Source organism: Nicotiana tomentosiformis, chromosome 2 (assembly GCF_000390325.3).
Source record: "Nicotiana tomentosiformis chromosome 2, ASM39032v3, whole genome shotgun sequence".
NCBI classification, from domain to species: domain Eukaryota; kingdom Viridiplantae; phylum Streptophyta; class Magnoliopsida; order Solanales; family Solanaceae; genus Nicotiana; species Nicotiana tomentosiformis.
The window spans coordinates 20,365,435-20,381,209 of NC_090813.1; the positions used below are offsets into that span (position 1 = coordinate 20,365,435).

At 37.9% G+C, this 15,775-nt stretch overlaps 1 protein-coding gene across 1 annotated transcript; it reads left to right on the top strand.

Annotated features, from left to right (window-relative positions):
* The first annotated feature begins 316 nt into the window (after positions 1 to 316).
* LOC104107750 (pentatricopeptide repeat-containing protein At2g32630-like) lies at positions 317 to 2,499 on the top strand. The gene has a single exon (XM_009616630.4). It carries the CDS (start codon positions 371 to 373, stop codon positions 2,336 to 2,338), a length of 1,968 nt encoding a protein of 655 aa, XP_009614925.1. The 5' UTR covers positions 317 to 370; the 3' UTR covers positions 2,339 to 2,499.
* The last annotated feature ends 13,276 nt before the right edge of the window (positions 2,500 to 15,775 follow it).

Here is a 15,775-nt window from a genome sequence, read left to right on the forward strand (position 1 = left end):
AAGGGATTGTTACACAAATAGTCGTCCAGATTTAATGTTTACTTTTTTTATCCGATATACATAGATTATATATAGATTATACATAATTATACATATATTGTACATTAATTGTATATATATAATATATATTATACATTCGTCGGCTATTTTAAGTTCAAGAGATTAGGTGTACGGCTATTTGTGTTAAATCTTTTTTTACGAACACCCCTAAACGTAAGTATTCAAAAAGTCAGAAAAATATTGGGCCAATTTCTACTCCTATAAAACAAGAAGGGATATTTATTAATAATATATTTCTAGTTGCGCCGTCTTTTGAATGAAACTTTCATGGTAAAAATTACACCTTTACAAGATATTGAATTGCGCCCATATGTCGAAATTACACGGCGCTTTGCGTTTGCGTTTACGTTTGCTTGAAGTCAGGAATTTTGCTTCAGCCAAGAAAATATTGCATGCTGTTGGTGCTGATAATGGTCTGAAGAAACCAATTTCAGAAATAGCTTCTTTATTGGGTGAGAATCAAGTACAGCACAACGTTATGGGGAAGGTATTTAATATGTTATTTATTGCTTATGCTGAAAATATTAGGTTTAAGGAAGCTTTGGAGGTTTTTGATTATATGAAAAAAGATGGCTTTGAAATTGCTGTTAGAGCTTGTAAAGTGTACTTGCGTGCTACGGAAAGGCAAAAGCGATATGACTTGTTGTTTGAGTTTTACCAGAAAATGGTTGAGTTTGATGTGAAAATTACAGTTTATTCTATGACAATGGTAATTAATGGATTGTGTAAATTGGGGGAGGTTTGTAAGGCAAGAAGGCTTATGGATGAAATGGTTAGTAAAGGGATGAAACCAAAAGAATACACTTATAACACATTATTAGATGCATATATAAAGGAACCAAATTTTGCGGTTGTGAGTGAGAATTTGAGGGAAATAAAGAGTGAGAGGTTGGATTTCTATGTGAAAAGTTATACACTTTTGATTGACGAATATTCTACTATTAGCAATCTTGAAGAGGTTGAGAGGTTGTTTAGGGAAATGGAAGAGAAGGGCATGAAGTCAGATTTTCGTGCGTATAATTATATGATTAGTGGTTATAGTAAGATAGGTAATGTTAAAAAGGCATTTTCAATTTTTGGGGAAATGACGGGGAAATGCTTCTTTCCTGATGGTCAGACGTATATAGCTTTGATAAAAGGCTTGTGCAAGGCTGGACAGATGCAAGAAGTTGAAGTCTTGCTTAATGAGATGCAAAACAAGGGAAGTTACATAAACCAAGTCATATTTAGTATGATGATTGATGATTATTGTAAGCAAGGTAATGTGGATGAAGCACTGAGGCTGCTAAGAATTATGGAGGGCTTAGGACATGAGGCTGATGCAAATGTTTACAATATAATTGCTACTAGGCTGCGTAAGCTAGATCGGTATGGTGAAGCAAAGAGGTTGTTGCTCTCGATGGTGGATCGAGGTGTAGCTCTAAATTTGTTGTCTTATACAACTTTGATTGATATTTACAGCAAGCAGGGAAATTTTGTTGAAGCCAAAAGGACACTTAATGAGATGGAAACTAAGGGAATTAAGCCTGACACCGCAACGTATAATGCCCTGATAAATGGTTATTGCAGGCATGGAAATTTTGTTGACGCGAAAAGGACACTTAGTGAGATGGAAATTGAGGGAGTGATGCCTAACACGATAACCTACACTGCACTGATAGATGGTTATTGCAAGCTAGGAAATTTTGTTAAAGCTAAAAGTACACTTGTGGAGATGGAAACTAAGGGAGTTAAGCCTAACACAACAACATACACTGTGCTTATAGATGGTTATTGCAAGAAAGGTATTATGAAGGAAGCGTATAAGCTAATGATTGACATGGAAGCTAATGACCTGATACCCGATGTCTATACGTACACTGCTTTTATAGATGGTTATTGCAAGCAGGGAAAACTTGTTGAAGCAAAAAGGACACTTAATGTAATGGAAACTAAGGGAGTTAAGCCTAACACGACGACGTACACTGCGCTGATAGATGGTTATTGCAAGAAAGGTATTATGAAGGAAGCTTATAAGCTATGGATTGTCATGGAAGCTAATGACCTGATACCTAATATCTATACATACACCTCGCTTATACACGGGAATTGCCAATTAGGAAAGGTAGATGATGCTCTGAAGCTTTTCAACGAGATGCCCACAAAGGGTTTAGTTCCAAATGTTGTGACTTATACAATACTTAGTTCTGGCTTATTAAAAGAGGGAAGAACACATGAAGCCTGCAGATTATACTATCAGATGAAAGAGGCAGGCCTAACACCCGATGCCACGGAATAATCTGTACTTGTGGGTAGCCTTTCATAGTTGAAATTTATTTAGTGTAAGAATTTCTTCTCTAGGATCTTGTAAACTGTTTTGGGCATATTTTGTCAACAACTTTTATTTTACAAGTTCAATCTCTTGTAAATGGCGTGATTTTATGGATGGTATATCGCTACTCTATCTTTTGAGTATCTTGCAACCTGTCAGGAATGAAATTGTAGGATAAAGTAATTGAGCGTGAGGAATTATATAAAGAAAACAATTGAAACAATTGAATGTTAGACATGACGGTGGCGATAATTATGTGCTCCGTTGAGATCATAGCTTGTCGATTTAGTTTGGATGGTTTATTCTCTCGGAAAGTTATGTTGGGTAATCTCATGATTGCGTATCAATTTTATGGTGCATCTATTTTTTCTTCATTTCTTCGGGGTTCCTTCTGGCAACCTGAAAAGGAGTTAGTTTTCCCTTTTCTATGTTACTACCGGCATATACCCTGATGGTAATCGTGATTCCCGCATGTTCTTGGTTATGTCCTCTAATTTCAAGTGGTAAAATTGAGCGGTGAAATAAAGTTCAACCTTGTAGAAGGAAAGAATATGAATAAACATGGATGTCAACTGTTATATTCTATTAAAATCTGTAGAAATTTTAAATTGTAACTTAGAATAAAACTTAGCTTTAAGAAAATTAAAAAGTATAAGATGAATGGAGTACATTGGTTTTTTTTTGTTAAAACTTACAGTATAGCTGAAAAGTGACCATTGCAGAGCTAAGCGAGCCATTCTGTTATTTGGGATGTTCAATTTGATTGTGAAGGGCGTATAGCTATCTATTTAGGGGAGATGGTTTATCAAGAATTAACTATGATATTTTTGGTGATGTTGTATCTATTGTTACCACAATCGATAAACAAGTGTCGCATGTTTTGTGCAACCATTTATTAGAACAAGTCATCCTCAGCAAGATATAATTCTTTGTTGTATTTTTTGTTTGATGAGTCCGCATAATCATTCAAATGGTTGTTCTCTACAACTTTAAAGTCAATGAAATGTTTATTTCTCCTGCAAAGCTCGAGGAATGGCAATTGTCATTAGAGAGTAGACATCAACTCTGTCGATGAAACATATCTTATAATGCATCGTCTCGTTTACGCTTACTGGATAATTATAAAATGTGATATATAGTCTAATCATCTGTTAAGGTGAAAAATAAAGGAATGGATTTATGCCTGTTTAGGGCCTTCATCTTTAATTTTTCTTTTGTTAAAACAAGAATGAGAAAATGCATTAAAAAAATGCACGAACCAGACGTGCAAATTTGAAAGTGAGTTGATGATGAGGAATAATTACACAAGCAAGAAGAAAAGAGAACATAGTAAGTTGTGTTTCTTGTACCAGATGATGGAAAAGACTCTTCAGCTATGCAGTGTGTTTTAATACTAGGGGTGAAAGAGTAAATGTCAAATAGTTAGAAATCAGCATATCATGCGACAACTTTCTCATTGTGGCGGCGTGGCCTCTGAGGCACAAACCTATGCAGCACTCAGGCCAACCATTCAATCTCTGTTCTTTATGCATGATAAAGTGTAGACGTAGTGTGATAAGTCAATATGTTGTATCTTTGTTCCTCGACTTGGATTTGACCCAAGCACAACTGTCAACATTGCCGACACTCTCTGCTGATTATTGCACTTGCTTTCTTGTTATTTTCGAGGCAAGCGGTAAACTAGCGATATATACAACTTTCTCGTACTTGTTTTCGATATTCTAATTTCATACCTGCTGAAGCAGATGCTCCAGGAGGGATTATAACCTGTTTTGAAGTTGTCTGTAATTGTTGAAAGAACTGAAGGATGAGGTTCTGTTTGTCTTTGTTTTGTTGAAATTATTTTATAATTTTTTGGATTTTTTTTAAAGTGGTGTACCTCTCACAAAACACTTATAGCTCCAAATTGTCCAGATAATTACCTTTTCTGAAGCTGTCTTTAACTCTCCATCCACGTTTTCTTTTTGCACAAATTTTTTTTCTTTGAAAATTTTCCAAGAATTGTCTGAACGCCTAATAGCTCCAAAGTTTTAGCAATATCATGGGTTCATATTATTGTGTACGGTCAAAACCGATTCTCAATCAAAAAGACCGGTCGAGACAATGACGTTTCAATCGAAGGGTATCCACATGACAAGCTCGGACGAATTTCGATGTAGAGACGTCGAGCTTCGAGCTATAAGACCAATCAACGGCAAAACTCGATATCATTATCGAGCCCGTGTCCGAATCGGACTACGGGGCAACACCGATCGACACAGGCCCCGAATATTGATGCCCCAAGACAGAACCGAGCTCAAATCAAGACTGGGGGTTCGATCTAACACTGAGCTCGAGCCAGTGCCAAGCTCGCAGACAAGAGCCGTTACAACCGCACCGAGGGAGAGAATCTTGGCGAGAATCAAGGAAGAGACAAACATTCCCATTGTGCTTGCAATAGACACTAATGTATTATTTTATTATGTTGTTATAGATAAAGCAGTGACCCTCTACTATAAAAAGGGAGATAGACTGCAATAGACACAGGTCTTCCAGGATATATTAAGATTTCATTGTGCTTGTTTTTCTAATTCATTTCAGTCTTCCCGTCCATCATTCCCATTTTATAGCAAAAATACCTGTATTGTCATTTTGTATCAAAGGAATTTGCATACCCTTAGAACCATATCTCAATTTAACGTTATCCGATTTTTCGGGTAAACAATTATATTATGTTTTATTAGCTCTGACTAGCATTTTGCCCCTCCTAAGCATTTCAGGTTCTGTAGTTTGACGAAGGACTAATGATGCTTGTGGAATTTCACTGTTTGCTTTAATTTGTATGCCAATATGCAAAACGATTTTTCAGTATGAAATGTTCTGTTTTTGAAAATCATTTTTTCCCTTACCGTGATATTTCTCTGCCCCATTTGCAGTACTGCTTTCATAGTGAAGTGAGAAAAGAATGTTGCCTTTTGGACTTACTGCTGTTTGTCTGAGTATCTTGGCTCCCTTTGCAGATTCTTAGTGATGAGAAGAAACGGTAGCAATATGACCATTTACGACACTGGTTCAGAAATGAGAGGATGATTAAATCCATTTGGTGGAGGGGGCCAGCTATTTATATCGAGTGTTGAGGTAGTGGATTCCATTTTTTACTTTACTGGAATTTGTATTCATGCTTAACTAAGATACTCGAGGTATTGTTGTTGCTGCTTAACCAAGAAACTCACATAACCGCTGTTTATATCTACTATAAGGCGAGTGCAGTACTGCATGCTCCTACAGTTTTTCCCTTGAATATGTTTTGTTTTGACGGTACTATTGGGAATAAACCCCCTACAGAAATAATATTCACAGTAATAAAAGTGGAATAATCACGTAGCACCGAGATACGGTAATTAACAAAAAAAAAGTGATAACGACACCAAGATTTTTACGTGTAAAACCCTTTGAATAAGGAAAAAAATCACGGCCCCGAGACGAGCAACTGATATCACTATAGCGAGGAAATTTACACTTTGTAGGTACGAATAAAATACTCCAAAGACCACTACAACACTCAAAAGAAATAACCCTCTTTTGATATTCTCACCTCACTACAATATCGCTCACTCTCTATTTTTCTCACAGACTATTTTCTTATATTTTATCTGTGAAACTTGACTCTTTCTTTCTCTCTTTGTTGGTGTATGGAAATGAGAGTTGAAGCTCTTATTTTATAGCCGAAGCCTCACTCTCTAAACCCTACTATATTTGACAATCTACACACATTTTTCCTTCTTTTTTCTTCAATATTGACAATTCAACAAAGTTGACTACCAAAACCAAAGAAATTCAACAAAGTTGGTTATCAAACCAAAGAAATTTTCCTTAGGCATGCATATTACTTTGGCTATTTAATGAGATGGAACACATCAATCTCCCCCTCCAGTCTTATTCATCTAGATGAGGTAGCATTGTCTTCTAGTTTGAGTGTATGCCGACAAGTTCTTTGCATAGCTCGAGCTTATCTCTTGGTACCACCTTGGTCAACATATCATCAGGATTTTCACTCGTATGAATATTTTTGACCTGTAAAGATTTGTTCTCCACCTGCTCACGAATCCAATGATATCTCACATCTATATGCTTTGTTCTTGCATGGTACATGGAGTTCTTGCTCAAGTCTATTGCACTTTGACTGTCATAATAGACGACATACTCCTTTTGATACAATTCCAGCTCTTGAAGAAACTACTTGAGCCATACCATCTCCTTGCCAGCTTCTGTAGCGGCAATGTACTCTGCTTCAGTTGTTGAAAGTGCAACACACTTCTGCAATTTAGACTGCCATGATATAGCTCCCCCTGAAAATGAAAACAAATATCCAGTAGTGGATTTTCTGTTATCAATGTCACATGCCATATCAGCATCTATATAGTCCTTCAAGATTGGATGAGATCCTCCAAAGTACAAACAATCTCCCGTGGTACCTCTCAGGTACCTGAGTATCCACTTGAGTGTATCCCAATGTTCCTTTCCAGGATTTTCAAGGAATCTGCTAACAACACCAACTGCATGAGCAATATCGGGTCTGGTGCATACCATTGCATACATCAAGCTTCCGACTGCTGAAGAATAAGGAATTCTAGCCATGTTCCCTTTATCCTCCAGACTTGTAGGACACATCTTCTTACTAAACTTTAGATGACTAGCAAGAGGTGTGCTGACTGCTTAGCATTCTTCATGTTAAGCGTTCCAATACACGTTCAATGTACTTCTCCTGAGACAGTCACAACTTTCTGCTTGTTCGCTCTCGAACTATCTTCATACCCAGAATTTGTTATGTTGGGCGCCCAAGTCCTTCATATCATATGACTTGGACAAATCTCCCTTCAACTTTGCGATGAGCCCCTTGTCTTCTCCTACAATTAACATGTCATCCACATATAACAACAATATAATAAAGTTATTTTCAAAAAATCTTTTGAAGTATACACATGGATCAGAATATTTCTTTGTGTAAGTTTGACTTTTCATGAATGAGTCAAACTTCTTGTACCACTGCCTTGATGCTTGCTTCAACCCATAAAGACTTTTATTCAGTTTGCACACCATGTGTTTTCTTTCAGCTACTTCAAATCCTTCTGGCTGCTCCATATAGATCTCCTCTTCCAAATCTCCATGAAAAAATACAGTTTTCACGTCCAATTGCTCCACTTCAAGATCTAAGCTAGCTTCTAAGCTCAAGATTGTTCGAATAGAAGTCATTTTGACAACAGGTAAGAAACTTTCATCAAAATCAATACCTTTCTTCTGTTCGAAGCCTTTAACCACCAATCGAGCTTTGTATCTAACCAGCTTTCCATTTCCATCTTTCTTGATTTTAAAGACCCACTTATATTTGAGTAGTCTTTTACTCTTTGGAAGTTCAACCAGCTTGTAAGCGCCATTTTTCTGTAGAGATTCCATCTTTTCTTGCATGGCTTTCATCCACTGGTTCTTTTCTAGATGGGACAACACCTCCTTAAGACTTTTTGGCTCCCCCTTATCACTGATGAGGACATACTCTGTGGCAGGGTACCTTCATGACTCTACCCTTGGCCTTTCTGATCTCCTCGGAGGTTGAGGTTGTTCTTCTCCTTGAGTGGGATGCTCCACTTTCTCGACATCATCATCAAGTTGCTCCCCCTGCTCAATAACCTCACCAAGTTGCTCCCCCTGCTCGGCAACCTCATCGGTCCTACTTTCTGCACTTGTGGGATTATTAGAAGTAGAAGGAATAGTAACAAGGTTAGGAATAATACCATTCTTGGCCTTCTCTGGCATATCGTCAGCAATTCCAACTTCACTTTCTCAGAAGACTACATCTTTGCTTCTGATGACCTTCTTCTTTACAGGATCCCACAATCTGTATCTGAACTCTTCATGTCCATATCCGATGAATATGCAGGGAACAGATTTATCATCCAGCTTTGTTCTCTGCTCCTTTGGTACATGTGCAAAAGCTCTGCAACCGAACACCTTCAGATGCGAGTAGGACACTTCCTTGTTGGTCCAAACTCTCTCTGGGATGTCAAATGCCAACGGAACTGATAGACTCCTATTGATCAGGTAACAAGGTGTCTAAACTGCTTCACCCCAGAATGACTTAGGCAGTTTAGCCATTCTGAGCATGCTTCTCACCTTCTCCACAACGGTGCGGTTTATCTTTTCGGCTACGCCATTGTGTTGTGGGGTTCCAGGAACTGTCTTTTCATGTCTGATCCCATGGCTCGAACAATACTCTTCAAATTCCCTTGAAGTGTACTCACCTCTATTGTCACTTTGGAGACGCTTTAGCTTTTGGCATGTCTCCCTTTCCACCATAGCATGACATTTCTGGAAAACTTGAAACACCTGATACTTGGATTTCAAAATATAAATCCATAATTTTCGTGAACCATCATCAATAAAAGTAACAAAATATTTGTTACCGCCCATCGATTCAATTTCCATTGAACCACAAACATCAGAATATACTAAATCAAGCATATTTAATTTTCTTTCAGGCAATGTCTGAAATGAGACCCTATGATGCTTACCAAATAAACAGAAGTCACAAGGTTTTACTGTTGTACCTTTGGCATAAGAAATGAGTGATTTCCTGGCAAGAATCTGCAATCCCTTCTCGCTCATATGACCCATTCTTTTGTGCCACAAATTGTAATGACCGGTCTTGTCATTTTAAGAATTAATGCCCCGTTCTGTGACTTAATGTTCGAGCAGTTTCGTAATATGTATTATGACCCACGAGTATGGTCGAGTTTGATTTTCGGAAGATTCAGAAATAAATTGAAAGAGCAATTTTTATCTAGAAGCTTAAATGGAAAGAGTTTGACCGGAGAGTTGACTTCTGAGAAGATGACCCCGGAATAGAATTTTGATAATGTCAATAACTTCGTATGGTGATTTTGGACTTAGGCGTATGTCTAGATTTAGATTTGGAAGTCCGTAGGACAATTCAACGCATTTTGGCGAAAGTTGGAAAATAGACGATTTTCGGAAAAATTCGATCGAAGGTTGAATTTTTGATAACGAGATCGAAATTTGATTCTGGAAATTGAAATAGGCCTGTTATGTCATTTATGACTTGTGTGCAAAATTTGAGGTCAATCGGACTTGATTCGATAGGTTTCGGTATCGAATGTAGAAGTTGGAAATTTCATAATAGACTAAAGTTTCAAATGAGTTCGCATAAGACTTAACTTTAAATGAGCATAACTCTCATGATACGAAGTGTTATATGGTGTATTACCTATCAAATGAAATATCTTTGAGTCTAGTTTCTAACTCTTCAAACTGTTCATCATTTGGACATTCCTACAAGAAGTTATGACCAAATTATCAAAGGCTGGAAAAATGCGATTTTACGACCAATTCTGCGATTGCAGAATAGTTATGCGATCGCGAAACTGCTTCTGCGACTGCAAACTGGTCGCAGAATGGACCAGAGCAGCCCAATTCTGGGCATTGATTTTTGTGACCATTGTGCGGCCCGCATACCTATTCTGCGGTCTATTATGCTACCGCAAACCTGCTTTCGGAGGGTTAATTTTTCTATTTTCATAACCCGACCCCATTTTAATAAATATCCTTTGGGGCTTATTTTGGGGTATTTTTCTGAGGGTTTTAGAGAGAGGTAAGAGAATTTTAGAGAGAGAAGGAGGGAACCTAACATTCTAACCATCCAATCTTCAAGAATCAAGGAAGTTAATCACAATATCTTCATCTAAGAGGTAAGATTCAACCCCTAGTCTTCAAATTTTGAGTTTAGGGTAAAAGTTTGGTGATTGGGAGTATGATTCTTAGGTGTAAGAGTATTATGTATATATGCTTGTACCAATAAAGATTGGATTGTGGAATTAAGGAAATCTTGTAGAAGAACCTTGTAACTAAATTTGCACACCTAGTGTTTGATAAAATGCTCAAATGACCTGAAACCATGAAAATCTTCCTAATTATGGTTCACTTTTGTTATGTTTCTAAATAGATTAAAGTTGCTAAGATTTCCGGAACCTTGTAGTAATGTAAGGAAGGCTCAAGAAAGATTGGAGCCGTCCGGAGGTCAATTCACTTGAGAAAACTATTTTGGAATATCGGCCTAAGTTCAAAAAGGTAAGTATCTTGCCTAACCTCAAGTGGGGGGAATTACCCCTTAGGCATCGAGTCTTATATGCCATTTGTGAAATATGAAAAGCCGTGTACGCAAGGTGATGAGTATGTACTCGGGCTTATATGTGCAAAATATATTGAGTTAAAGTCTTGGGCATATTGTGTAGTAAATTGAATAATTGTTGGCATTTATAAATCATATACTTGCCATGAATCAATTCGCGTTTGTTGAATTTATTTTTGTATGACAATTTGAGGTGATTATTACTTGTATATTTATGTGGATTCCGTGAATTTGATGATTTGATATTTCTTGGAATTTAATTTCATGATGAATTTTTCGTCTCAAATAATTAATTAAACAAGCTTAAGAAGGAGTGTTAGTATAATTATCAAAATTTGGATTAATGAAGACGTTGCCCTATGTTGATTATTTTTCTATCGTTGTTGATTGTTTTTAAGGTTTTATACACATTGTTTGGAGCCTTGGGCTATTTGTTGTGAAGTTAATTGATTTTATTATATCTTTGGAATTGGTTGTGGCCATTGGGCAAATTGTGATATGAATTGATTTTGTTATGTTGCCGTGAGAATATTTCGTGTAAATTGTTGTGCTATTTGAGTTATTATTTTGAGGATATAAGGGTGGCATTCCACTATTGATATAATGTAGGTATAAGGGTGATATTTCACTGTTGTTATGTGTCTTGGGATATTGTCTGGGCGGAGCGATAAAGGTAACTATATGAGAGATAAGGGTGGCTATAGGAGAGATAAGGGTGGCTATAGGAGCGATAAGGGTAGCTATTGATATTGTCAAGGAGGAGGGATAAGGAAGGATATTATAGGAGTGATAAGGCTGGCTATATGAGAGATAAGGGTGGCTATAGGAGCGATAAGGGTGGCTATTAATATTGTCAGGGCGGAGGGATAAGGGAGGCTATTATAGGAGTGATAAGGCTGGCTATAAGAGAGATAAGGGTAGCTATTATCAGGGATGATATGTGATGATGTGGAGTGGTTGCATTGGTGATTTTTATGTGATGTTGTGATTTTTTTTGTGTTTATTTTTATACCTTGTGCAATTTGTCTTGTTGTTGGTAAATTGATAATAGTCTGATTTATGTTGAAATTAGGAGCCTGTGGCTATTGCCAGGCAGATTATGAAAAGAAATGTGGGCACGAGGTGCCATGAGTAAATAATGATGATGTTGGCATGTAAACTATCCGTGCAATTGAGATATGAAACGTGGGCACGAAGTGCCGGGGAAAATATGATGGTTTTATTATTGGCACGTGAACTGTCCGTGCAGATATAATATAAAAAGTTGGCACGAGGTGCCAGGGAGATATGATGATTTAATTATCGGTACGAAGTGCAGTGAAAATATGAAAGTGGGCTGAGACCCTTGTTTACGAAAAATATGAAATTGGGCTGAGACCCATACTTTATGATTTTGAAATGAGGTGTCACAGTGTGACTTATATTTCAAAAATATTTATTTGAGGAAGTTATATTTGAAAGAGATTTATTGAAAGAATTATATTTGAAAGATACTTATTTGAGGAAGTTATATTTGAAAGAGATTTATTGAAAGAATTATATTTGAATGATATTTATTTGAGGAAATTATAATTGAAAGAGAGTTATTTGGAAAAATTATATGTGAAAGATATTTATTTGAAGGACTTGATTTAATTGGGTGTACTTGTATTTACTATTTGTTGAGCAATATTGATGGTGTTCTTGTTGCCTGCTATGCATATCGCTGATTGATTTGTGTTGCCCTTATTGTTATTTTTTCTTATTTTTCTGTATACTATGTTGCACAAGTTATTAGACTAGTGAGTGTCTTGACTGTACCTCGTCTTTACTCCACTGAGGTTAGTCTTGATACTTACTGGGTACCGACTGTGGTATACTCATATTACACTTCTGCATATTTTTGTGCAGAGCCAGGTATTGAAGATATTAGACTCGGACAGAGTTAGAGTGGGATCGCAAGGATTCAAGGTAGAGCTGCTTGGTCGTCGCAGTTCCTTGGAGTCTTTTTATTTTTATTGTACTGTTAATTATTATTCAAACAATATTGAGTATTCGATCCTTGAGATCATTTCATGTATTCAGTTAGAGTTCGTGACTCAGTATTACCAGTCTTGGGATATTTTCATATTAGTTTCCGCTGTTAGTTTTAAAAACAAAATGGCTTGAAATGTGATTATAATCGACTTACCTAGTCTTAGAAACTAGGTGCCATCACGACGCCTGAGGTGAGATTTTGGATTGTGACAAGTTGGTATCAGAGCCCTAGGTTCATAGGTTCTACGAGTCATGAACGAGTCTAGTAGAGTCTTGCGGATCGGTACAAAGACATCTGTACTTATCTTCGAGAGGCTACAGGACTGCTAGAAAATTTTCACTTCTTTTATTCATGTCGTGCGGAATTTGTTAAATTTGGAATTTGAGCCTTTGTATCTCTATTATCTCACAGATGGTGAGGACATGTGCTACCGAGTTAGCTGAGCAGGCATCCGCACATACTGTTAGGGATGCAAGAGGTCATGGCCGAGGTAGAGGCCGAGGTAGAGGTAGAGGAAGGGCACGTGCCGCGACTGGAGAACCTGTCAGAGCAGCAGTTGAGGAGCAGTTGAGGAGCCGCTAGTAGCTCCAGATGGGGGACAGGTACCCGAAGCACCTGTTATTACCCCCGGGCTTCAGGAGACTTTAACACAGTTCCTGAGTATGTTTGGTACATTAACTCATGCGAGATTGATCTCTGTTGCACCAAATATTTCACAGATTTGGGGAGTAGCTCAGACTCATAGCACAACTCCTGAGCAGCAGGTTCACGTTGGTCAGGTTCCGGGTGTAGTACCGGTACAACCTATTATTCCGGTTCGGCCTGAGGTCAGGCCAGAGGCATTAGAAGAAGAACAAAAGAGACTTGAGAGGTTTAAGAAGTATAGTCCACCTACTTTCAGTGGCACAGCTACAGAGGATGCCCAAGAATTTCTAGAATATTGTCACCGTATTCTCCGTACCATGGGTATTGTGGAAGTGAGCGGAGTTGTATTTACTATATTTCAACTGTCAGGCACAGCATATCAGTGGTGGCAAATCTATGAGGAAGGTAGACCAGCCGATGCAACACCACCAACTTGGGCTCAATTTTCGAAAATATTCTTGAAAGAGTTTGTTCCCCAGACACTCTAAGATGCGTGGCGCACAGAGTTTGAACGGTTACGTCAGGGCACTATGACAGTGTCAGAACATGCTATCGGGTTTAGTAAGTTAGCCCGTCATGCACCTATCTTGGTTCCTACAGTCAGAGAGCGGGTCCGCAGATTCATTGAGAGGCTCGATTATGATATTAAAATATGCATGGCTCGAGGGTTGCAAACTGATACTCCATTTCAACAAGTAGTGGAGATTGCGAGGAAGATTGAGGGTGTTCTAGGCGTGGAAAAGGAGTCTAAGGAGGCCAAAAGGTCTCGAAGCTCTGGAGGGTTCAATAGATTTTACTCTTCAGCTAGGACTTATTATAGCGGAGGCTCGAGTAGTCGGCCAGCTCAGTATACATATCAGATTACTCGGAGTGCTCCGGTAAGTTCTTACAATGCACCACCGGCACGGGATTCCTATCATGGTTATTCCAGTTATCCGATACAGACTCAATATGAGCAACCGCGACCTTAGAGAGGCTGTTATGAGTGTGGTGACACTAGGCACATTATGAGAGATTGTCCCAGACTTGGGAGGGGTGGATTTTATCAGAACACTCAGACTATCGGCCCCAGTGCAACTACTACCCCACGTGCACAGCCAGTTAGGGGTGGAAGATAGACGGGTAAAGGGCGCCTAAGAGGTGGAGGCTCGACCCGTTGATATAATCGCTATGATTTAGCTTAGGGCCGATACACCAGATGGTGTCGTTACAGGTACGATCCCGATTTGTTATAAAAGAATATTTTCCCTTAATTTGATTCGGATCTGAATATTGAGGTGAGTCCTTCTATTATGCTCCGCTTATGGGTGAGCTTCATAATTTTGTGACCTACTTATATGTTTATCCCTGTTGGGAGATTTGAAGATGTGAGCTTGTGTCTGTCATTTTTATTTTTGGGCACCATTGATGGCTATAAGTCCAAAAGTAATTTTTATTATTCATTACAGTGGGTTTGATATGTTTCGGAATAATTGATTCCAATTTTATGAATTTTATGCCCTACCGGTATGAGGGTTCATTATGTGTTATGAAAAATATTTACGAAATTTATTGAAAAGAAGAAAGAAAGGAAATTGAAATTTCAGTTGGCACAATGTGCAAAATACTTGTGATTCGGAGTTGAGGACAAGATCCTTGCATTTTTATATGATGTGAAATATTAAAACCGGGCTACAAGCCGCAGTGGAAGTTATATAAGGACAAGGTCCTTGTGGTAAAATATTTATGAGTTTAAATTCTCCCTTTGTGAAGTTTAATTTGTATTATAGTACTAATAGGATGTTATGCCTGATAGGCTTATGTGATAATTCTTTTATGTGTTTTCGTGCCATAATTGTGCTGTAATTATTGAGTTTTAGCCTACGAGGTAAGTGCCCAGGTGGCATTAAATGTGACTCGTTAAGTCGGGTAAATAGTTATGAGGTTTCATGCCTCACATTTTGCCGTCAGTGTTGTGAAAATTTGAAACGAGGTTTTGGTTAATATGAGGTTAATTGGCGATATTGTAATCGATTATGAACAACTATTAAGACCAGAGATGTGGTGATGGGCATACATATGATGTGCTTCATGCCCTGATATCATTATGATAATGTAGTACTTGTAATGATGAGGTTAGTGTTATTGATATATACATTGTGGTGCTTTGTGGGGTTGTGGATGTGTTGTTAGGAGTTGTTTTGGTGTTACTCTGGCAGGTGGATGGGCCCAATTACAGGAGAGACTCTGCCGAAATTTCTGATAAGTTGATGTGTGCATAGGCACGAGTTGATATAGCCAGCTGAGACTAATACTGTGCGTTGATGTGAAAATCGGACCTTTTGAAATATTTGGAGTGTAAGAAAATTGGTTTTGAAGTTTATAAGTATGGATAAAAGAAATAATCTCAACTAAGATGGTGTTGTCGGACCCATGATAAATTACGGAACGTAGAATCACTCACGAGTATGTGCGTAAGAATACACTCAGTAATTTAATATCCTCAGAAAGATTCTTGGCACGTTCGAGGATAAACGTATGTTTAAGAGGTGGAGAATGTAACGACCCGACTTGTCGTTTTAAG